This window comes from Oncorhynchus masou, chromosome 32 (genome assembly GCF_036934945.1).
Source record: "Oncorhynchus masou masou isolate Uvic2021 chromosome 32, UVic_Omas_1.1, whole genome shotgun sequence".
Classification (NCBI taxonomy): Eukaryota; Metazoa; Chordata; class Actinopteri; order Salmoniformes; family Salmonidae; genus Oncorhynchus; species Oncorhynchus masou.
This window is the reverse complement of record NC_088243.1, coordinates 65,583,822-65,606,700: the sequence shown is the minus strand read 5'-3', so window position 1 is coordinate 65,606,700 and position 22,879 is coordinate 65,583,822. Positions and strand designations below refer to the sequence as shown.

Here is a 22,879-nt window from a genome sequence, read left to right as displayed (position 1 = left end):
TATTTAACCAGGTAGGCAAGTTGAGAACAAGTTCTCATTTACAATTGCAACCTGGCCAAGATAAAGCAAAGCAGTTCGACACATACAACGACAGGGAGTAACACATGGAGTAAAACAAACATACGGTCAATAATACAGTATCAACAAGTCTATATACGACGTGAGCAAATGAGGTGAGATAAGGGAGGTAAAGGCAAAAAAAGGCCATTGTAACGGCATTCTTCGTTTGTCGAAAGAGAGTCGGACCGAAATGCAGCGTGTTGGTTACTCATGTTTTTTAATGAATGAATCGCGGTACATGAAATAACTTATAAATACAAAAAAACAACAAACGGAACGTGAAACCTATTACAGCCTATCTGGTGAACACTACACAGAGACAGGAACAATCACCCACGAAATACACAGTGAAACCCAGGCTACCTAAATACGGTTCCCCATCAGAGACAACAAGAATCACCTGACTCTGATTGAGAATCGCCTCAGGCAGCCAAACCTAAACTAAACACACCCCTAATCAACCACAATCCCAATGCCTACAAAAAAAAACAATACGACAACACAATAACATAAACCCATGTCACACCCTGGCCTGACCAACTAATTAACTAAAAACACAAAATACTAAGACCAAGGCGTGACAGAACCACCCCCCTAAGGTGCAGACTCCCGGACGCACCTCAAAACCATAGGGAGGGTCCGGGTGGGCGTCTGTCCATGCTGTCAGTTCCGGCTCGGGACGTGGACCCCACTCCATTAATGTCATAGTTCCTCCCCTACGCGTCCTGGGATAATCCACCCTCGCCGCCGACCATGGCCTAGTAGTCCTCACCCAGAACCCCACTGGACTGAGGGGTAGCTCGAGACAGAGGGGCAGCTCGGGACAGAAGGGCAGCTCGGGACAGAAGGGCAGCTCGAGACAGAGGGGCAGCTTGGGACAGAGGGGCAGCTTGGGACAGAGGGGCAGCTCGGGACAGAGGGGCAGCTCGGGACAGAGGGGCAGCTCGGGACAGAGGGGCAGCTTGGAACAGAGGAAGCCCAGCACTGAGAGGAAGCCCAGCACTGAAAGGAAGCCCAGCACTGAGAGAAAGTCCAGCCAGGCAGTTGAATCCGGCAGATCCTGGCTGGCTGGCAGTTCTGGCAGATCCTGGCTGACTGGCGGATCTGGAAGAGTCTGGTTGACTCGCGGATCTGGAAGAGTCTGGTTGACTAGCGGATCTGGAAGAGTCTGGTTGACTAGCAGATCTGGAAGAGTCTGGTTGACAAGCAGATCTGGAAGAGTCTGGTCGACTAGCAGATCTGGAAGAGTCTGGTCGACTGGCAGATCTGGAAGAGTCTGGTCGACTGGCAGATCTGGAAGAGTCTGGCAGACTGGCAGATCTGGAAGAGTCTGGCTGACTGGCAGATCTGGAAGAGTCTGGCTGACTGGCAGATCTGGAAGAGTCTGGCTGACTGGCGGATCCTGGCAGACTGATGGCTCTGGCTGCTTCATGCTGACTGACGGCTCTGGCTGCTCCATGCTGACTGGCGGCTCTGGCTGCTCCATGCAGATTGACAGCTCTGGCGGCTTCTTGCAGACTGACAGCTCTGACTGTTCCATGCAGACTAACAGCTTTGGCAGCTCCTTGCCGACTGGCAGCTCCTTGCAGACTGGCAGCTCCTTGCAGACTGGCAGCTCCATGCAGACTGGCAACTCCATGCAGACTGGCAACTCCATACAGACTGGCAACTCCTTGCAGACTGGCAGCTCCATGCAGACTGGCAGCTCCTTGCAGACTGGCAACTCCATGCAGACTGACAGCTCCATGCAGATAGGAAGCTCCATGCAGACTGGCAGCTCATTGCAGACTGGCAGCTCCTTGCAGACTGGCAGCTCCTTGCAGACTGGCAGCTCCATGCAGACTGGCAGCTCCATGCAGACTGGCAGCTCCATGCAGACTGGCAGCTCTGGCTGCTCCATGCAGACTGGCAGCTCAGGCTGCTCCGATCAGGCAGGAGGCTCCGGCTGCGCTGTAGAGGAGGAAGGCTCTAGAAGCGCTAAACAGGCGGGAGACTCCGACAGCGCAGGAGAGGAGAAAGGCTCTGATAGCGCTGAACAGACAGGAGACTCCAGCAGCGCTGTAGAGGAGGAAGGCTCTAGAAGCGCTGAACAGGCGGGAGGCTCCGGCAGCGCAGGAGAGGAGAAAGGCTCCGACAGCGCAGGAGAGGCGAGGCGCACTGTAGGCCTGATGCGTGGTGCTGGCACTGGTGGTATTGGGCCGAGGACACGCACAGGAAGCCTGGTGCGGGGAGCTGCTACCAGAGGGCTGGGTGTGGAGGTGGTACTGGATAGACCGGACCGTGCAGGCGCACTGGAGCTCTTGAGCACCGAGCCTGCCCAACCTTACCCAGTTGAATACTCTCGGTTGCCCTGCCAGTGTGGCGAGGTGGAATAGCCCGCACTGGGCTATGTAGGCGAACCAGAGACACCGAGCGCAAGGCTGGTGCCATGTAAGCCGGCCCAAGGAGACGCACTGGGGACCAGATGCGTAGAGCCGGCTTCATGGCTTTTGGCTCGACGCTCAATCTAGCCCGGCCGATACGCGGAGCTGAAATATACCGCACCGGGCTATGTACCCGCACTGGGGACACCGTGCGCACCACTGCATAACACAGTGCCTGCCCGGTCTCTCTAGCCCCCCGGTAAGCACAGGAAGTTTGCGCAGTTCTCCTACCTGGCGTAGCCATACTCCCTGAAAGCGCCCCCCCCAAGAAATTTTGGGGGCTGATTCCCGGGCTTCCATCCATGTCGCCGTGCTGCTTCCTCATACCTGACAGCTCCATGCAGATAGGCAGCTCCATACAGACTGGCAGCTCCATGCAGACTGGCAGCTCTGGCTGCTCCATGCAGACTGGCAGCTCAGGCTGCTCCGATCAGGCAGGAGGTTCCGGCTGCGCTGTAGAGGAGGAAGGCTCTAGAAGCGCTGAACAGGCGGGAGACTCAGACAGCGCAGGAGAGGAGAAAGGCTCTGATAGCGCTGAACAGACAGGAGACTCCAGCAGCGCTGTAGAGGAGGAATGCTCTAGAAGCGCTGAACAGGCGGGAGGCTCCGGCAGCGCAGGAGAGGAGAAAGGCTCCGACAGCGCAGGAGAGGCGAGGCGCACTGTAGGCCTGATGCGTGGTGCTGGCACTGGTGGTATTGGGCCGAGGACACGCACAGGAAGCCTGGTGCGGGGAGCTGCTACCGGAGGGCTGACCAACTAATTAACTAAAAACACAAAATACTAAGACCAAGGCGTGACAGCCATGGTGGCAAAGTAAACACAATATAGCAAGTAAAACACTGGAATGGTAGATTTGCAATGGAAGAATGTGCAAAGTAGAAATAAAAATAATGGGGTGCAAAGGTCCAAATTAAATAAATAAATTAAATACAGTAGGGAAAGAGGTAGTTGTTTGGGCTAAAATATAGGTGGGCTATGTACAGGTGCAGTAATCTGTGAGCTGCTCTGACAGTTGGTGCTTAAAGCTAGTGAGGGAGATAAGTGTTTCCAGTTTCAGAGATTTTTGTAGTTCGTTCCAGTTATTGGCAGCAGAGAACTGGAAGGAGAGGCGGCCAAAGAAAGAATTGGTTTTGGGGGTGACTCGAGAGATATACCTGCTGGAGCGTGTGCTACAGGTGGGAGATGCTATGGTGACCAGTGAGCTGAGATAAGGTGGGGACTTTACCTAGCAGGGTCTTGTAGATGACATGGAGCCTGTGGGTTTGGCGACAAGTATGAAGCGAGGGCCAGCCAACGAGAGCGTACAGGTCGCAATGGTGGGTAGTATATGGGGTTTTGCTGACAAAATGGATTGCACTGTGATAGACTGCATCCGATTTGTTGAGTAGGGTATTGGAGGCTATTTTGTAAATGACATCGCCATGATTTTTTTAACCTTTATTTAACTAGGCAAGTCAGTTAAGAACAAATTCTTAACAAGCATTGGGGGTATACGGCATCATAAAATCTATTTATTCAAACAACACATATAGTATTAAACTGAACAATAAAATATTTTTTTGCACAAGGGTGAGGGGTGAGAAGTGTGCAGTTTGAGTCCAACCCTGTTCAATTTCTACATCAACGAACTAGAAGTGGTGTTGGACCGATCTGCAGCCGCTGGACTCACCCTCAAATATGAGGTCAGATTCCTGCCCTTTTGTCACCAATGGAGTAAGGTCTACAGGAACAACTTCACATTCTTTGGCATCACCCGAGCAAACAACATCAACTCTCAGAAAACCAAAGTTGTGATTTTCCAGAACAAGGCCAGGAATCAGAGCAGCAGACACTCCTTCAAATGTGGAAATACCGTGGTAAATGGTACTTCTACCTGGGACAAAATAAATCAGTGCCTGTGGTGGATTTGGTCTGGCAGTGAATGACTATTTCGAAGTGAGGTTTGAGGTCAAACCTGTAATTACAATTATAAGCATTGGGAGAAAACCCCAATAGAAGATCTACATACAGAATTCTGCAGAATTATCCTAAATATCCGAAAGAAAGTACAAAATAATGCATGCAGAGCAGAACTTGGCAGACTCCCTTTAATTGTAAATATTTAATAAAGGATACTAAAATGTTGGCACCATTTTGAAATCAATCACCAAAACATCCTTAAAATTCAAAACACTGGAAAACCAAGAGCTGAAAGCTGAAAGAGTCCCCTATGTCAGCTGTTAAAAACACTACACAACCCTATTACCCGAAACACACAGGGAAATCAATGGAATTGTTACAGAAATTAAAACCTCATATTTGACAAATTGGGAAAATTAAACAAAAACCCATAACAAACTAAATTGCTATTTGGCCCTCAAAAGATAGTAAAAAATGGCAGAATATCTCTACTCTGCCAGAAATACAAAACATACATGCAAATATACAAATACATGCTCAGAGACCATCAATTGGCTATAGAGACACAAAAAGACATGGCTACCCAAAGAGGAGTGTCTATGTGGTCACTGCACGACAGGGGAGATAAAGACCTCTACTGTGAGAAATACTCCCAAATAAGATCATCTTTTTTTCAAGAAGATCAATCAACTCCAAACTTCTGTGCATTTACTAATGAGGGAGACAGCCTAAATATTACTACCCGATATGTGTATGATTGCCATAGCCTGAGGGACATCACATGACTATTCATGCTCTGAAACATTTACATTGTATATAACTGACAGTAATACATAGTGGAACCATCATCCATGTACATTTTGTTGTTTATTTATTAGCCATCATTTATTCCTATTTTTCGATCTTATTTTTATGTAATTAAATGTATCGACCAAAGATTACACAATACAACAGCAGTAGTGTTGTACCTCTATACATGATTATATGTACCATTATAATTATTACTGCTGAAATGAACTGGATTTCATTATCCTCATTGCATTGTACTGTATTTACTGAAATGCTGTAACACTATACTGCTTTGGCAATATCTACAAATTGTATTTCATGCCATTAAAGCAATTTGAGAGAGGGAGAGGAGGAGAGCGGGTGAGTGAGAGGGAGAGGAGGAGAGCGAGTGAGAGGGAGGAAGAGAGACAGAGAGAGGAAGGGAGAGAGTGCTACTCAAAACCCGAGGAAGATAGCTAGCAAACTCACTCCTCGTTTTGTCCAACCACAAGTAGGATCTTCCACAGCTGAAGAGACAGGCCATTGTCAAAGCCCTTCTGCTTATTGAAGCTCTAATTGCTGCTCCAATAACCTTGTTAACTGTCTACTTTTTATGTAGTGCAGCCAGCCTCTGTCTTCTCTAATTTGTGTCGATGGGTCGCGCCCGTACGCGTGTATTAGCCCTGGCCCCTAAAGGAAATTACATTTCATCTAATTTAACTGAGGGAGGGACCAATAGTTAAGAGGAAGAACAGAAGTGATTGAGAGAAGAGGAGAAAAATTAGAGAATGGATTGATTAGAGAGGGGTATGAAGGGATGAAGGAGTGAAAAGTGGGGGAAAGGGAGAAAGAAGGGGAAATAGTGAGTGAGGGAGGGAAAAAAGGAGTGAGAGAAAGCCTGATTATGAGATTTGGAAGAACCGAAGTGATTGAGAGAAGAGGAGAAAAAATGACAGAGAATGGATTGATTAGAGAGGGATGGGTATGGAGGGATGAGGGAGTGGAAAGTGGGGGAGAGGGAGGGAGGGAGGGAGGGAGGGAGGGAGGGAGGGAGGGAGGGAGGGAGGGAGGGAGGGAGGGAGGGAGGGAGGGAGGGAGGGAGGGAATGCCTGATTATGAGATTTGGTTTCTAAATGGGTTTTCCATGGTCTGTGTGGGGGACAGAGGGATGAAGGGGTAGAGGGATGGAGTGGAGGGTTGTAGACCCCACAAAACCCTTCCAGCCCCTCCCACTCTAGTCAGTCATTACTCATACACACAGATCTAGGATCAGTACCCTCCCAAAGTCTGTACCTTAACCATTATGGGGTAAAACACAAAACTGTCCTGAGATCAGCATCTGGGAGCAACAATGTCCTACCAATCTCCCTCACAACAGGCCCCTGAACAGTAGTAAAAAAAGCAAAGCAGTCTGGGAAGGCTTAGTCCTCCGAGACAGAAATCAGACCGCAATCCCTCAATATTTTTCTACTGTGAGTCACTAGGCAGAATCCTACTCAGCCGTTTCTGGGCAATGAGCCGGAAAAATAACCAGCATTTTTCTCTGCCCTCCCTTCTTTTTTCTGCCTGTCTCTGTGTCTCTGTTGCTCTCTCTCTCAGGAATACTTGAAAAGGACAAAACATCGGCCCTATGCCGAAGTAGAAAAGAAGGAAATGAAAAAGGTTGGGACGGGAGTGCTAAGGTGGTATGTTGGTAATTACGCTGTGGTATTGAAATGGTGTTTCACCGCGGTAATGCTACACTACATCCAGGCCCCACGCCAGACGGGTCCCACAGAACACAGATCAACTCCCAGGAGGCAATGGGGGAACTGGGTTTTTGCTACCTGCCTACTGCCGTGTGCAGGGAAGCACAGCGCTTCCTGCCACCGGCCATCTGTGGTTCCCGCACACTATTACTCTCTCGTTCTATCTCTCTCGCTCTCTGTTTGTCGTTCTATCTCTCTCGCTCTCTGTTTCTCGTTCTATCTCTCTCGCTCTCTGTTTCTCGTTCTATCTCTCTCGCTCTCTGTTTCTCGTTCTATCTCTCTCGCTCACACATACAGTCTTTGCCGCTCACAAATCCTTCATAATAACAACATGCTGTTTGTCATGTCTATAGAGACAGAAAGCATTATTTGGACCTTTGACCCTGAACAGTCTTTACCTGTCATTGACCAAGTCAACATTGTTTTCATTCTCTCATGGCCTGGAGGAACAACACTTGAGTTGTACATTATAACTGTTCTGAGGACAGCAGAGGAAAGAACAGAGCTCCTAGACTACCTTTAATGTCTCAACTACGTTTCTACCTGTGTTGCTGTATAGTCCCTATGTGACAGCTGTCTGTATTCTACTGAGATCAATCTGTTTGACCTTAAAGTTGTCATATCGTTAGTAAGACAAATGTTATGTTGCTTGTTTACTTTATTCCAAGCTACATCAATCAAAAGCTGTCAACTAACCAGTAAGACACCATTTGCTGTCGGCAATAGGTTCCCTTCATGACCCTATCTAGAGAATAGGATTTATTTATCCAGCGGTGTCAACACATTCTCCCCTGACTGCCTCGTAGTTGACTGCCTCGTAGTTGACTGCCTCGTAAAGGGACTCTAATGATCCATTTACATCCTTTCATTTCTCCTTCATTCGGTTCAGGGGAGCGACAACAGGGAAGGAGACTAATGATTTGAAAGAAGAACCGAGAGTCATTATACTGCACAAAGCTGGATTGTTGCCCCCCCTCCCTCTTTCCCTTTTTCCATAAACCACAGTTGAGTGCATTGACAGAGTCCCGTTGTTTGCACTGGCTTAGATCATAACTAGATATATATTTCCTAGAGCAGTTCCACATTCACGTAATTACTTTTCTGAAAAAGGAGTACAACATTGTTAGTCTTGTTTCTTTAGATCCGGGCATATCTGTGTCTTGTTTGCGTTACACTATACAGGTGATTTATTAACTTGAAGAGATTGGGTCAAGGGCAGTTTGAACAGAGTCATATAGCCTCACACTTAAGGAAACAAATATTTGTTCCGCATAAACCCAGTTTGAGTTAAATAACGAGGTATTACTGTTTCTGTGTTGTCCTCTACGGATGTTTCACACATTCCCAGATGACCAACAGACAGCCCATGTGATTTGTCAATGGTTAACTCACTCTGTTGACATGCATTAACATGCTTACTAATCATGAATTATGTAATCGACTATCTTTAGCTACAAAACTACAAATGTAGTTGTTGCAGTAGACATCCAAATGAATGGATGTGTTAGTTGAACATCTGTAGATAATTCTAAAGGAATTACTTTAATGTGTAATAGTGCAAGATGTGAGGCCCAGGTCATTCTCAATGGGACGTTTGTAAAGCAGAGTTAGTGAACACAGTCACAAGGCTGATACAGAGTCACCCTAACGAGAGTCTAACTCCATTAACAGAAGTCCAAAAATTAACTTACCTGGAGTCTCAGGTAGTGACACAGGCTACACTCGCTCTATTTCTCTGTCTCACCCCATCGCTTCCTGTCTTTCTTTCTCTCTTCCTGGTTATGATGTATTGGACCTTTTAGCAGTAGTTTCTCTAAAGTCATTATGTCGTGTGTGTGTGTGTGTGTGTGTGTGTGTGTGTGTGTGTGTGTGTGTGTGTGTGTGTGTGTGCTCAGATTTTTTTTTAATTTTTTTTATTTTTTACCTTTATTTTACTAGGCAAGTCAGTTAAGAACAAATTCTTATTTTCAATGACGGCCTAGGAACAGTGGGTTAACTGCCTGTTCAGGGGCAGAACGACAGATTTTGTACCTTGTCAGCTCGGGGATTTGAACCTGTGTGTGTGTGTGCTCAGATTTATTGCTAGTATACTAGTGTGTGTGTGTGCTCAGATTTATTGCTAGTATACTAGTGTGTGTGTGTGTGTGTGTGTTTATGTGTGTGTGTGTGCTTGTGCGCATCCCTGCATGCACCACACTGTTCCCATGGCTCCATTCCCAGTGATGGGCATATGCCCATGTCATCTCCTGCCCTTCAGAGTATTGGCCTTATGTGGGAATAAAGGGACAGTGAAATATGGAGCACTCCCACCAGCTATAATTGACTTTGATTAACATGTTTTATCAACCAATTAATCAATTTGCAGTGCAAATTACACTACTGGTCAAAAGTTCTAGAACACCTACTCATTCAAGGGTATTTTTAATGTGTACTATCAAAACTATGAAATAACACATTGTAAGGTGTCTAGGTGTAGAAGGTAAGGCAGTGTCAGGCGCAGGATACAGAGATGAGTAATAAACGTAACTTTAGTCAAAAAAACAAATATTCCAAGAAGGAACATAATCAAGCTCACATACGACACCAACTTACAATGAACAAACACGTACAAAACCATGGGGGACACAGAGGGTTAAATAAGGAACATATAATTATGGGAATAGAAACCAGGTGTGTACAATGAAGACAAAACAAATGGAAAATGAAAAGTGGATCGGTGGCGGCTAGAAAACCGGTGACGTCGACCGCCGAACAAGGAGAGGGACCAACTTCGGTAGAAGTCGTGACACATATGGAATCATGTAGTAACCAAAAAAGTGTTAAGCAAATCAAAATATATTTTATATTTGAGATTCTTCAAATTGCCACCCTTTGCCTTGATGACAGCTTTGCACACTCTTGGCATGTCCTGCTTTACCTATAAGCACTGATGGAGGAAATTACAATTTTGAACACTGCGATTGGCTGAAGTATCATGAACTGCCAATCAGGGACCCATAAACTAAATCTGTGAGCCAATGAGAGCTGTTATTGATAGCTCATAGCAATATTACATCGGAGTTGCTGAGGATCCGACTTTTCCCCAGACGAAATAGCCCAAAACTTCTGCAAATGTGCATATCGCGGATCACGTTCTGCACATGTGTTTATTCTCTACATACGCAGTCTCTGCTCTCCACATAGAGAACAGGCTGCTCTGGTGAATGGTGATTGTTTAATAAAGTTAGATCAAAGTCTGCAAGGTCACACAATGATAGTATTCTACATAACAGAACCGAATGTAATAGTATAAAATAACATTACTGTAAGACTAAAACACCACCGCATTTTTCTCTCGTGTGGCCAAAAGGCTAAATACAGAGGCAATGCTACAAATATCACCAAATGCACTCACAGTACGTCATTCAAAGCAGCACTGTTGGCTACTTGGAAACAACACTTTATAACTCAAGAGGCTGTAAATGCATATCCACATGAAACTGATGGAGATCAAATGGTTGGCATAATAATTACATACACAAAACACAAACTGATGACCCTGCTTTGTCATATTTCTTACACAAGAAATGTATTAGTAACAAGTAATGTTGGATATTGCTACATTTCATTACATTTTTTTGTGACCTGAGTCTTTTAACCAAAATATCAGTTGAGACAAATAGGTTTAGCTGCCCCTTTAAGGGCGGGAGGTTACCGTGGTAACAGGGCCACTCAAGTCATGTCAGTGTCTCTGTGTGTGATATTTGGGGTGTGACTGGAAGCAGATGGCGTCTCTTCTCTATCCGTTGAAGCAGCAGACTCAAACTAAAATTGAAAAACAACCGTGCTTGTGGACAAAACAATGTAAATAGCCATAAAACAGGAGAACAAAGTCTCTCTTTGTATAATTGAGTAAATTAGGCCAAAAATAAATCCGTCATCACATCACTCAGTGTGCACAGCTCACCTGCCAGGCAGTGTTGCAGCGTGAAGTGGGATATAGGATTCGTGTTTCTTTGTGTGATTAGCAGCTATGAAACAAAACATATTTTTTCTGCTATGAATCGCAACTCGCACATGCTCTCATACTTGACTTAAAAATAAATACATCCGCAAATATAAACGTAATACTCGCGATGTAGAGACCTGCAAATTGAACACCCTCCAACGTGACTGGTGATGGACATTCTTGCCCGCAGGTGGTGGGTGTTCATTTTATGCCCTGGAAGGTGGCACACAGTAATGTGTGCTTAAAGTAGAGGTAAAGATACACATGCAGAATGTGATTGCACATGTGCAGAAGCTTCGGAACCTTTAGTCCTGGGAAAAAGAGAAGAGAAAGGTCAGATCCGCAGGCCTATCTACATGTAGTTAGATTCAGTGGCCTCTTTAGATATTAATCATGTTAACCTTTAAACTCTGAGCCAACAGCTATGAATAATGTTAACCTTTGAACCATGAGCCCCTACAGCTATTAATCATGTTAACCTTTGAACTCTGAACCAACAGCTATGAATAATGTTAACCCTTGAACCCTGAGCCTACAGTTATTAATCATGTTAACCTTTGAACCCTGAGCCTACAGTATATCCTTTCCATTGAATACTTCCAGAACTAGAATATATATGATCCTGTAACCTTATTACCCCCAACCTACACCACTTTCTCAATGAAATCCAGTGGGACTATATGGTAATCACAGGTCTAGGATCAGCTTCCCCTCCCCCAATCATGAACTTAACAATTAGTAGGCTAAACAGAAACCTGACCCAAGATCAGTGTCTAGGGGTAACGTAATGTATTTGTGTCCCACTGTGTTAATAACAGAGTTAGGTTGTGGCGAGGGCTGCAGAGTAATGGTCATGTTCATCTCAGTTTACGAGGTATATCTCCTGTGGAGCATAGTGCTGCAGTGTTTTATCTGGGAGAGTGTCGGGGACCAGGGGAGATAGCAGGGGGGAATAAGGACATGCGTTGGAGTTTAGAGGACATCTTGCCACTTGCAGTGGAGATAGAGAGAGAGTTAGTGTGTGTGTATACAGGCTAATTAAAACTAGTAGAAATATTATTGAGAGCTTACTGTCAATGGTATGGTGACACCATTCTCTGTACACCACACTATTCAAAATCAATTTCAAGACATTTGTGGGAAATCCTATATTATATTCTGGTCTGTATAAATTGGTAGTAAACATTGAGAATAGTCTATAGACAGAAGTCTGTCTGTCTGTCTGTCTGTCTGTCTGTCTGTCTGTCTGTCTGACTGTCTGACTGTCTGACTGTCTGTCTGTGTCTTGAGCCTAATAGACAACGAACATGCACACTAAAAATTGTATTTTATTTATTTCACCTTTATTTAACCAGGTAGGCTAGTTGAGAACAAGTTCTCATTTGCAACTGCGACCTGGCCAAGATAAAGCATAGTAGTGTGAACAGACAACACAGAGTTACACATGGAGTAAACAATTAACAAGTCAATAACACAGTAGAAAAAAAGGGGAGCCTATATACATTGTGTGCAAAAGGCATGAGGATGTAGGCGAATAATTACAATTTTGCAGATTAACACTGGAGTGATAAATGATCAGATATTGGTGTGCAAAAGAGCAGAAAAGTAAATAAATAAAAACAGTATGGGGATGAGGTGGGCTATTTGGGCTATTTACCAATAGACTATGTACAGCTGCAGCGATCGGTTAGCTGCTCAGATAGCAGATGTTTGAAGTTGGTGAGGGAGATAAAAGTCTTCAGCGACTTTTGCAATTCGTTCCAGTCACAGGCAGCAGAGTACTGGAACGAAAGGCGGCCAAATGAGGTGTCGGCTTTAGGGATGATCAGTGAGATACACCTGCTGGAGCGCGTGCTACGGATGGGTGTTGCCATCGTGACCAGTGAACTGAGATAAGGCGGAGCTTTACCTAGCATGGACTTGTAGATGACCTGGAGCCAGTGGGTCTGGCGATGAATATGTAGCGAGGGCCAGCCGACTAGAGCATACAAGTCGCAGTGGTGGGTGGTATAAGGTGCTTTAGTGACAAAACGGATGTGATAAACTGCATCCAGTTTGCTGAGTAGAGTGTTGGAAGCAATTTTGTAGATGACATCACCGAAGTCGAGGATCGGTAGGATAGTCAGTTTTACTAGGGTAAGTTTGGCGGCGTGAGTGAAGGAGGCTTTGTTGCGGAATAGAAAGCCGACTCTTGATTTGATTTTCGATTGGAGATGTTTGATATGAGTCTGGAAGGAGAGTTTACAGTCTAGCCAGACACCTAGGTACTTATAGATGTCCACATATTCAAGGTCGGAACCATCCAGGGTGGTGATGCTAGTCGGGCATGCGGGTGCAGGCAGCGATCGGTTGAAAAGCATGCATTTGGTTTAAGCGTTTAAGAGCAGTTGGAGGCCACGGAAGGAGTGTTGTATGGCATTGAAGCTCATTTGGAGGTTAGATAGCACAGTGTCCAAGGACGGGCCGGAAGTATATAGAATGGTGTCGTCTGCATAGAGGTGGATCAGGGATTCGCCCGCAGCAAGAGCAACATCATTGATATATACAGAGAAAAGAGTCGGCCCGAGAATTGAACCCTGTGGCACCCCCATAGAGACTGCCAGAGGACCGGACAGCATGCTCTCCGATTTGACACACTGAACTCTGTCTGCAAAGTAATTGGTGAATCAGGCAAGGCAGTCATCCGAAAAACCGAGGCTACTGAGTCTGCCGATAAGAAGATGGTGATTGACAGAGTCGAAAGCCTTGGCAAGGTCGATGAAGACGGCTGCACAGTACTGTCTTTTATCGATGGCGGTTATGATATCGTTTAGTACCTTGAGTGTGGCTGAGGTGCACCCGTGACCGGCTCGGAAACCAGATTGCACAGCGGAGAAGGTACGGTGGGATTCGAGATGGTCAGTGACCTTGTTTGTTGACTTGGCTTTCGAAGACCTTAGATAGGCAGGGTAGGATGGATATAGGTCTGTAACAGTTTGGGTCCAGGGTGTCTCCCCCTTTGAAGAGGGGGATGACTGCTGCAGCTTTCCAATCCTTGGGGATCTCAGACGATATGAAAGAGAGATTGAACAGGCTGGTAATAGGGGTTGCGACAATGGCGGCGGATAGTTTCAGAAATAGAGGGTCCAGATTGTCAAGCCCAGCTGATTTGTACGGGTCCAGGTTTTGCAGCTCTTTCAGAAGATCTGCTATCTGGATTTGGGTAAAGGAGAACCTGGAGAGGCTTGGGCGAGGATCTGCGGGGGGGGGCGGAGCTGTTGGCCGAGGTTGGAGTAGCCAGGCGGAAGGCATGGCCAGCCGTTGAGAAATGCTTGTTGAAGTTTTTGATAATCATGGATTTATCGGTGGTGACCGTGTTACCTAGCCTCAGTGCAGTGGGCAGCTGGGAGGAGGTGCTCTTGTTCTCCATGGACTTCACAGTGTCCCAGAACTTTTTGGAGTTGGAGCTACAGGATGCAAACTTCTGCCTGAAGAAGCTGGCCTTAGCTTTCCTGACTGACTGCGTGTATTGGTTCCTGACTTCCCTGAACAGTTGCATATTGCGGGGACTATTCGATGCTATTGCAGTCCGTCACAGGATGTTTTTGTGCTGGTCGAGGGCAGTCAGGTCTGGAGTGAACCAAGGGCTGTATCTGTTCTTAGTTCTGCATTTTTTGAACGGAGCATGCTTATCTAAAATGGTGAGGAAGTTACTTTTAAAGAATGACATCCTCAACTGACGGGATGAGGTCAATGTCCTTCCAGGATACCCGGGCTAGGTCGATTAGAAAGGCCTGCTCACAGAAGTGTTTTAGGGAGCGTTTGACAGTGATGAGGGGTGGTCGTTTGACTGCGGCTCCGTAGCGGATACAGGCAATGAGGCAGTGATCGCTGAGATCCTGGTTGAAGACAGCGGAGGTGTATTTGGAGGGCCAGTTGGTCAGGATGACGTCTATGAGGGTGCCCTTGTTTACAGAGTTAGGGTTGTACCTGGTGGGTTCCTTGATGATTTGTGTGAGATTGAGGGCATCTAGCTTAGATTGTAGGACTGCCGGGGTGTTAAGCATATCCCAGTTTAGGTCACCTAACAGAACAAACTCTGAAGCTAGATGGGGGCAATCAATTCACAAATGGTGTCCAGGGCACAGCTGGGAGCTGAGGGGGGTCGGTTGCAGGCGGCAACAGTGAGAGACTTATTTCTGGAGAGAGTTATTTTTAAGATTAGTAGTTCGAACTGTTTGGGTATGGACCTGGAAAGTATGACATTACTTTGCAGGCTCTCTCTGCAGTAGACTGCAACTCCTCCCCCTTTGGCAGTTCTATCTTGATGGAAGATGTTATAGTTGGGTATGGAAATCTCTGAATTTTTGGTGGCTTTCCTGAGCCCGGATTCAGACACGGCAAGGACATCAGGGTTAGCAGAGTGTGCTAAAGCAGTGAGTAAAACAAACTTAGGGAGGAGGCTTCTGATGTTGACATGCATGAAACCAAGGCTTTTTCGATCACAGAAGTCAACAAATGAGGGTGCCTGGGGACATGCAGGGCCTGGGTTTACCTCCACATCACCCGCGGAACAGAGAAGGAGTAGTATGAGTGTGCGGCTAAAGGCTATCAAAACTGGTCGCCTAGAGCATTGGGGACAGAGAATAAGAGGAGCAGGTTTCTGGGCATGGTAGAATATATTCAGGGCATAATGCGCAGACAGGGGTATGGTGGGGTGCGGGTACAGCGGAGGTAAGCCCAGGCACTGGATGATGATGAGAGAGGTTGTATCTCTGGACATGCTGGTTGTAATGGGTGAGGTCACCGCATGTGTGGGAGGTGGGACAAAGGAGGTATCAGGGGTATGAAGACTGGAACTAGGGGCTCCATTGTGAACTAAAACAATGATAACTAACCTGAACAACAGTATACAAGGCATATTGACATTTGAGAGAGACATACAGCGAGGCATACAGTAATCACAGGTGTTGAATTGGGAAAGCTAGCTAAAACAGTAGGTGAGACAACAACAGCTAATCAGCTAGCACAACAACAGCAGGTAAAATGGCGTTGACTAGGCAACGGGGGCCGACAGATAAAACATAAACAAGCAGAATGGAGTACCGTGATTAATGGACAGTCCAGCGTGCATCAGCTATGTAGCCAAGTGATCAGTGTCCAGGGGGCAGCGGTTGATGGGGCAGGGAAGCTGGACTGGCGAGTGTTATCCAGGTTAAAAAAAATAACAATGACTAAATAGCTTGTATAGCTCGTTAGCTGGTTAGCTTCTGAAGGTTCTTGAGTGTGTTCTAAAAATTAAAAATAATAGCGATTCCGTATCACATTGGGTGAGGCAGGTTACCGGAAGGTATAAACAAATTAAAAATCGAAAAGAGATAGAAAGTAAATATGGGTCCAGTGAGTGTTTGGGACGCGGCGATTCAGACGGTTAGCAGGCCTGTGCTAACAAGCTAACAGTTAGTAGGCCGGGGCTAAACAAGGTAGCAGTTAGCGGACCGGGGCTAAACAAGGTAGCAGTTAGCAGACCGAATTAGCAAGCAAGGAGATAGCAAGGGCTAGAGAGTTAGCCTTTGGGGGACGTCGCGATGGGGTGAGTCTGTTTATTCCTCTTCATGCGGTGACATCGATAGACCGGTCGTCGGTCCGGGTATTGTAGCCCAGGAGTATGCTACGCTGGTAGCACAGGGGCTCTGGCCGGGCTAGCTTCAAGCTAAGTGGGTGGAAACGCTAGCCAGGAGTAATCATCCGGGGTTGCGGTTTAGCTAGATAGCTAGTTGTGAAGATCCAGCTGAAAAATGTTCCGTTTGCGGTGGGAATCTGGGGGTAAAAAATAAATAGGTCCGTTATGCTCTGGTTAGAGTCGCGTTGTTCGAACTGGCGAGAGCTTTCCGAGCTAAAGGTTAGCTGATGACCGGTTAGCTGAAGACCGCTAGCATAGCTGGTAGTTAGCTGGCTAGCTTCAGTTGATGGGTTCCGGTTCCAAAGTAAATATAAATACTTTAGGAAAAATAGCTACATTGGGTGAGGCGGGTTGCAGGAGAGTATTTGGAAGCTGAGGTTTAGCAAAATGTTTTAAAAAATATGCGAAGAAAAATATGTAAAAACGAAAGAAAAAAAACAATATATACAAGGGACACGACACGACAGGATGTCTTACTGACATCTTGATCCCCTGTACTTACATATAAAACTGATTGTTGCAGTAAGCCCAGTATGGCATTAGTCATGTAAACAACCAACTCTGCTTATATTAATCGGCATACGGTCAAAATTGGTGGGGGAAAAAATGGGTTTTCTGATCAGTCTTTCAAATTATTAGGAAAAACATCTTCATCTGTGTTCCAGCGGTGTCTTTGATCTGCACATCCAGCAGAGTTTGTAACATCCTAAATGTAGGCGTCGTAGAAGTAGTTTTCACATACAAACTTTATACTGTATGTCCAAACTCAGAATCAAATATGCTTCCCAAAATAACATGGCTGCTGTAGAAGAACGTTTATTTTGATTGCCATAGACAGAGTAGTTAATGGGGTTGAAGCCCTGAGTATAGACCTCTCTCTCTCTCTCTCTCTCTCTCTCTCTGCATATATCTCTCTCTCTGCATATATCTCTCTCTCCCTGTCTCGCTCTCTCTCTCTGTTAGTCTGAACTGCCTGTCTAGGCTTTTAAACCAGGGCTCAAGAAATAAGAAATAAGCTGAGCTGGCCTTTTTAAACCAGACATCAAGTTATTTCAAGCAATGGGATGTTATGTGTCATCCTTTACACACTGTTCTGTGCTGGGAGGTGAAAGTGGTGTGTGTTTTAACTTTTTTTATTTTACCATGTAGCTTGACTGAGAAGAACATATTCTCATTTACAGCAACAACTTGGGGATTAGTTCAAGGGGAGAGGAGAGGGGATGGATGAGCCAATTGGAATCTGGGGATGATTAGGTGGCCATGATGGTATGAGGGCCAGATTGGGACATTGCCAGGACACCGGGGTTACCACCCCAAATCTTACAGTAAGTGCCATGGGCTCTTTAGTGACCACAGAGTCAGGATTTACCCATTTAACGTCCCATCCGAAAGACGGCACCCTACAAAGGGCAATGTCCCCAATCACTGCCCTGTGGCTTTGGGATATTTTTTTTAGACCAGAGGAAAGAGTGCCTCCTACTGGCCCTCGAACGCCACTTCCAGCAGCATCTGGTCTCCCATCCAGGGACCAACCAGGACCAACCCTGCTTAGCATCAGAGGCAAGCCGTGTGTGTGTGTGTGTGTGCGGTTTAGTAGAACTACGACTACAGTTGTCCTCTGCTCTGACTGATGATAATGGTCCCAGTATTCAGTGAGGTGTGTAGTGGTCTCTGGATTTGGCTAACGTACACACTCTCTCTCTCACACACACTCACACACAGAGTGTGGTTTGACTGCTCTATAAGGAATGGAAAAATCCCCCTGCGGCAGAGCACTACAAAGTGGAGAGGGGTGTTGAGAGAAAGAGAGAGAGTCTTCAAAAGGAGGGTACAGCCATATGAATAACATTTGAGAGCGTCACTACATGGGCAAACATGTATGGAAAGATATATTTAATCCATTTAATACCCATTTTTTTTCCAGACATGAAAATATCCAAATCATGTGTCAATAGTAACCTTTTGAAATAATCCTTCATTATATTTTTTAAATTTTCATGGAAAAGTAGGTGAAAAAGTGTGTTTTATGGTCGGTCACAATTGTGACCGGTGGGATATATGTATTCTGTGTATCCTATCATGTGATGTATCCTGAATTAACATAATTCTCCTATGCAGTCATCTAAATTGGTATATATCCCAGCCCAGTTATTAACACATGTACAACTCTGTCACTGGCAGTCCCCAATATAGCCACTATAATTCCCCATCACATTCTATCAAAAACCCTTATACAAAAACCCCATCAAAAACCCTTATACAACACCGATATGAATACTGAGAGCAAAGACAAAAACAAAAAACAACCATCAACGTATTTCAACATTGTTACTTTAGTGCAACATGTATTGAAACATTAATATTGTAAATTTATTGTAACATTTGAACTTGTACTTTAGTGCAATATTCATTGTAACATTGTCATTTGTGACATTTTAGTGCAACATTCACTAACAACTGTATAGCAGTCATGTGATTCATTCACATTGAACATAAAGGTAACATTTAGGATAGAGGTAGCCTGTAGAATATGCATTGAAGTAGAGGCCTACACTGAACAAAATAAAATGATATATATATATATATATATAATGATTGGCCAGTGAGAAGTTTTGTCATATCTTGCCTGATCTTCAACAGTAGCAATCAGTAGAGATCTCCGTCCTGTGGCTCAGTGACTGTGCTACTATCCGTGAGAAGAGGATAGTCAGAGAGAGTTTCAGACAGAGTGGGGATTGTGTTGCGAAGAGGGAAGGTTCAAGAGGAGAGCGGGAGAAGGAAAACAAGCACCCAAATTGACTGTGTGACTGCGAGCTGATGTGTTGATGCAGCTGGATCACTCTCACTCCAATCAGAACACCCCATTTCCTTCCTCTCCGTCATACTGGCCAATAGCTGTGGATTTCCTCCACACCATGGGGCTTGGGTTAGAATTTGTCCTTAGGCACAGATCTAGGGTCAGATTACTCTCCCCATATCCTAGACGTGACCAAAAGGGAGTGAACATACTAAGCTGCCCTTGGATCAGTGTGTACGGACAATTCCACCCTACTGCCACCAGGCCTTTGTGACTGATGGCCCGTGAACAAGGAAGGACAGCTTTTTTTTATAAACTCTGCTTCTGAGCAGACAAGTGCTCCTCTCTCTCAACATCTCTCTTTCGCCCTCCCTTTTTCTCTCCCTCTTCACTATCCCCTCTGGTTCCCCTCTTTTCCCTTTCTAACCCTCTTTCTCCATTCAGTTGAGGCAGTGTCCGGTGTGTGTGTGTGTGTGTGTGTGTGTGTGTGTGTGTGTGTGTGTGTGTGTGTGTGTGTGTGTGTGTGTGTGCGTGCGTGTGCGTGCGTGCGTGCGTGTGTGTGTGAGTGTGTGTGGGGTGAGCAGTCCTGACTGGTAGACTGGAGAGGAGGGAGCTTGTGGTCTTGGAGGTATAGCACCTCCAGCGTGTTTGCCTTTCCTGGAGCCAGACTAGAGGAACCCTACTGTAGGCCCCAGAGACCTGCTAGGACAGGAGAGGGACTGTCTGTACTAGCTGTTGGAACATTGCAGACTGAAATGAATTCAGTTATGCTACAGCACTTGTGATGACAGACACTGTGAGTTCATTAGAAACGAAAATGACGCCCGATGTCCCGTGTATGGACCTAATTTATGCTTTTACCGAGAAATTCCCTCACTGGAAAAATCAATATTTGTAGTTGAGTTAAGTTTTGTATGTATTTCATCAAGTGATAGTGTTTTTTTAGATGACAGCAGTTGAAGGTACTCAAGTCTGTTCAATGAACATTTGACCCAGGTCTTGTTTCCAGGGAAACTGGACCTTTATAGCTGCTCGGCCAAGCTGACAGAACACACACACCCACACACACTACTCAGATACACTGTCAGCCTGGGACTTTGTCGAATCAGTCTCGAATAGACATTTTCACATCTCGCTAACTGTCAATATGTCCTTGTCACAACCGATACGTATAAGTAAGCAAAGGGCATGTAAAAAAACACAGGCATGCAAAAACAATTGCTGGTTGACAAGATTTTCGGAGCACTAAGACACTAGCCTTGTCCCAAATCCACCTGAGGAATCCATGTAATAACTATTAGTCTATGGAGGTTTCCTCCAAAAGCAGAACACAACACCGCAGCAACCCAAACAATCTTAGTCAGACATTTTGGATCTTAAATAAGGCTATTCCCAACCTTGTAAAATGTGCTAATGTAGGAAGAACAGTATCCAGCCCATTTATTCAAATGTCCAGGCCTACACGTTACAGTAGTTTCCCCTCGGTTTTAATACCAGACAATGGGTGGTTTTTAATGAGCATTTTGGCCTTTCTAAAACCCTTTCTCAGGGGTATACTCTCATCCTCTCTTCTCTCTCCTCTCTCTGTCTCTTCCTCTCTCTCGATTCAATTCAATTTGCTTTATTGGCATGATGTAACAATGTACATATTGCCAAAGCGTACTTTGATGATTAAGGAATACATTTTGCAATATTAACATAGTAAAAATAATTATCTCTCTATCTTAGAAAAGTGAAATAAACATGTTTCCTAAGCCCTCTCCATCTCCATCTCTCTCCCTCCTTCCGTTTGACACTAGTCTAAAGGGCCGAGGGAGGATTGAAGTGCTGCTAAGCTTTCCCCCAGCGTAGGTCATTAGAGAGAACAGACCAAAACTCTCAGCTTGTTAAAGCAGCCGGGAGTTGGTGTTTTGCCCCCTGGTTCCCCATTAACTTTTATTAAATAGGAAGCTGATAACTCCTACTATTATAGGTCACTACACTGGTGTTGGGTTCGTCAGTATGTTGCAATTTAGCGCAGAACATTTTCTTTCTTTTTTTGTTGCTTCTACTTCTCTGCTTTCCATCCATCTCTTTGATCTTTGTCCATCTTCCTCTTGCTTTCTCTCTTCTTCATCTGTCTCTCACTGCTTTGTCGACCTTTCTCTCTCTTTCGACCTCTTCATGTCTTGTTCTGTCCATTTCTCATTTTTTTTCTCCCCTCCTCTCTTTCAGCTCTACCTAGTCTTATCATGTTATTTCCTGTTTTATCATGCCAATCCTGTATTCTGTATTCTGTATTTAGAAAGATTGAAAAACCTTTATTGCTTTGTTTTCAACAGATGACTGATTGTGACTTTCTTTTCCTCTGTCTGTCTGTCTGTCTGTCTGTCTGTCTGTCTGTCTGTCTGTCTGTCTGTCTGTCTGTCTGTCTGTCTGTCTGTCTGTCTGTCTGTCTGTCTGTCTGTCTGTCTGTCTCTCTCTCTCTCTCTCTCTCTCTCTCTCTCTCTCTCTCTCTCTCTCTCTCTCTCTCTCTCTCTCTCAGTAGACAGCTTACTACTATCACCAAAGTTACTATAGTCTCTACTATAGGATATTACATTGACGTTTTTGAGCCCATTTGAGTTACATTACATGGGCACTCACAGACACTGAGAAATGGAGGGCCCAACCATTTTTAGAGAATGGAAAAAACTGCCATTGCAATTTCCATTACAATTTCCTAGTTAATGGACTCTGCCCAACTCCTGTCCCCAAGCTCTATTCTCAACACGCTTTTCATATTGTCTGTCTGTCTCTGTCTGTCTCTGTCTGTCTGGAAGGCAATCTGTTAATGTCCCTAACAGACTCTAGATATGTGATCTCATAGACTTCAAAAGAATGAGGAATGGCCCTTGGTGTTTTTCTCATTCAGTGCTATAGTCGTTTTACATTTATTCTTCATTTTGTTCGGCCGTTTGTCCCCTCCATCTCGTTTCAGTCTAGTGGCTTGCGGTGCTGCCATAGCGTCTGTGTTTTCTGTGTATTTCTCCAATGGGTTGTTAACAATAAAGGACTTTTTAATATGTGTTGTTGAGTTAAGGCTTCTAAGGCAGCGTTAGCCTGAAAACAGTGGGGAGCCCCAGCGTGAATGCCAGCGAGTAACGGTTCACTGTAGTTCAGGCTTTGCTGCCGCAGGAAGAGAGGGAGCCCAGATCTTTAATTACAGTAACGATGCAACAATCAACACTACAGAATATCTGCCCTGGTACCATAAGTGAGATGGGAGAGAGAGGGAGGCCTTCTTCTCTTCTGTTTCTTTGGTTTGCTCTTTATTTACCTCTGTTTCTGTTCTTTAACAAAACTCTTTCCTTCTCCTTCTTTTGTATGTCTTTCTGTCTCCTTTCCATTTTCTGTCTGTCTGTCTGTCTGTCTGTCTGTCTGTCTGTCTGTCTGTCTGTCTGTCTGTCTGTCTGTCTGTCTGTCTGTCTGCCGTCCACTGTCTGTCTGTCTTCCACTCTCTGTCTGTCTTCCACTCTCTGTCTGTCTGTCTGTCTGTCTGTCTGTCTGTCTGT

The 22,879-nt window shown here is 45.3% G+C and overlaps 1 protein-coding gene across 2 annotated transcripts in view; it reads left to right on the top strand.

Annotated features, from left to right (window-relative positions):
* The window catches only part of LOC135526480 (alpha-1,3-mannosyl-glycoprotein 4-beta-N-acetylglucosaminyltransferase B), a 175,543-nt gene that overhangs the window by 49,523 nt on the left and 103,141 nt on the right, over nucleotides 1-22,879 (top strand). The window contains exon 2 of one of the 2 annotated variants that reach the window (XM_064954881.1): nucleotides 6,751-6,813. The exons of the other annotated variant lie outside the window; for it this stretch is intronic. Coding sequence (XP_064810953.1) covers nucleotides 6,751-6,813 — 63 coding nt within the window. The remainder of the gene's footprint in view (nucleotides 1-6,750; nucleotides 6,814-22,879) is intronic. 2 annotated transcript variants of the gene reach the window in all.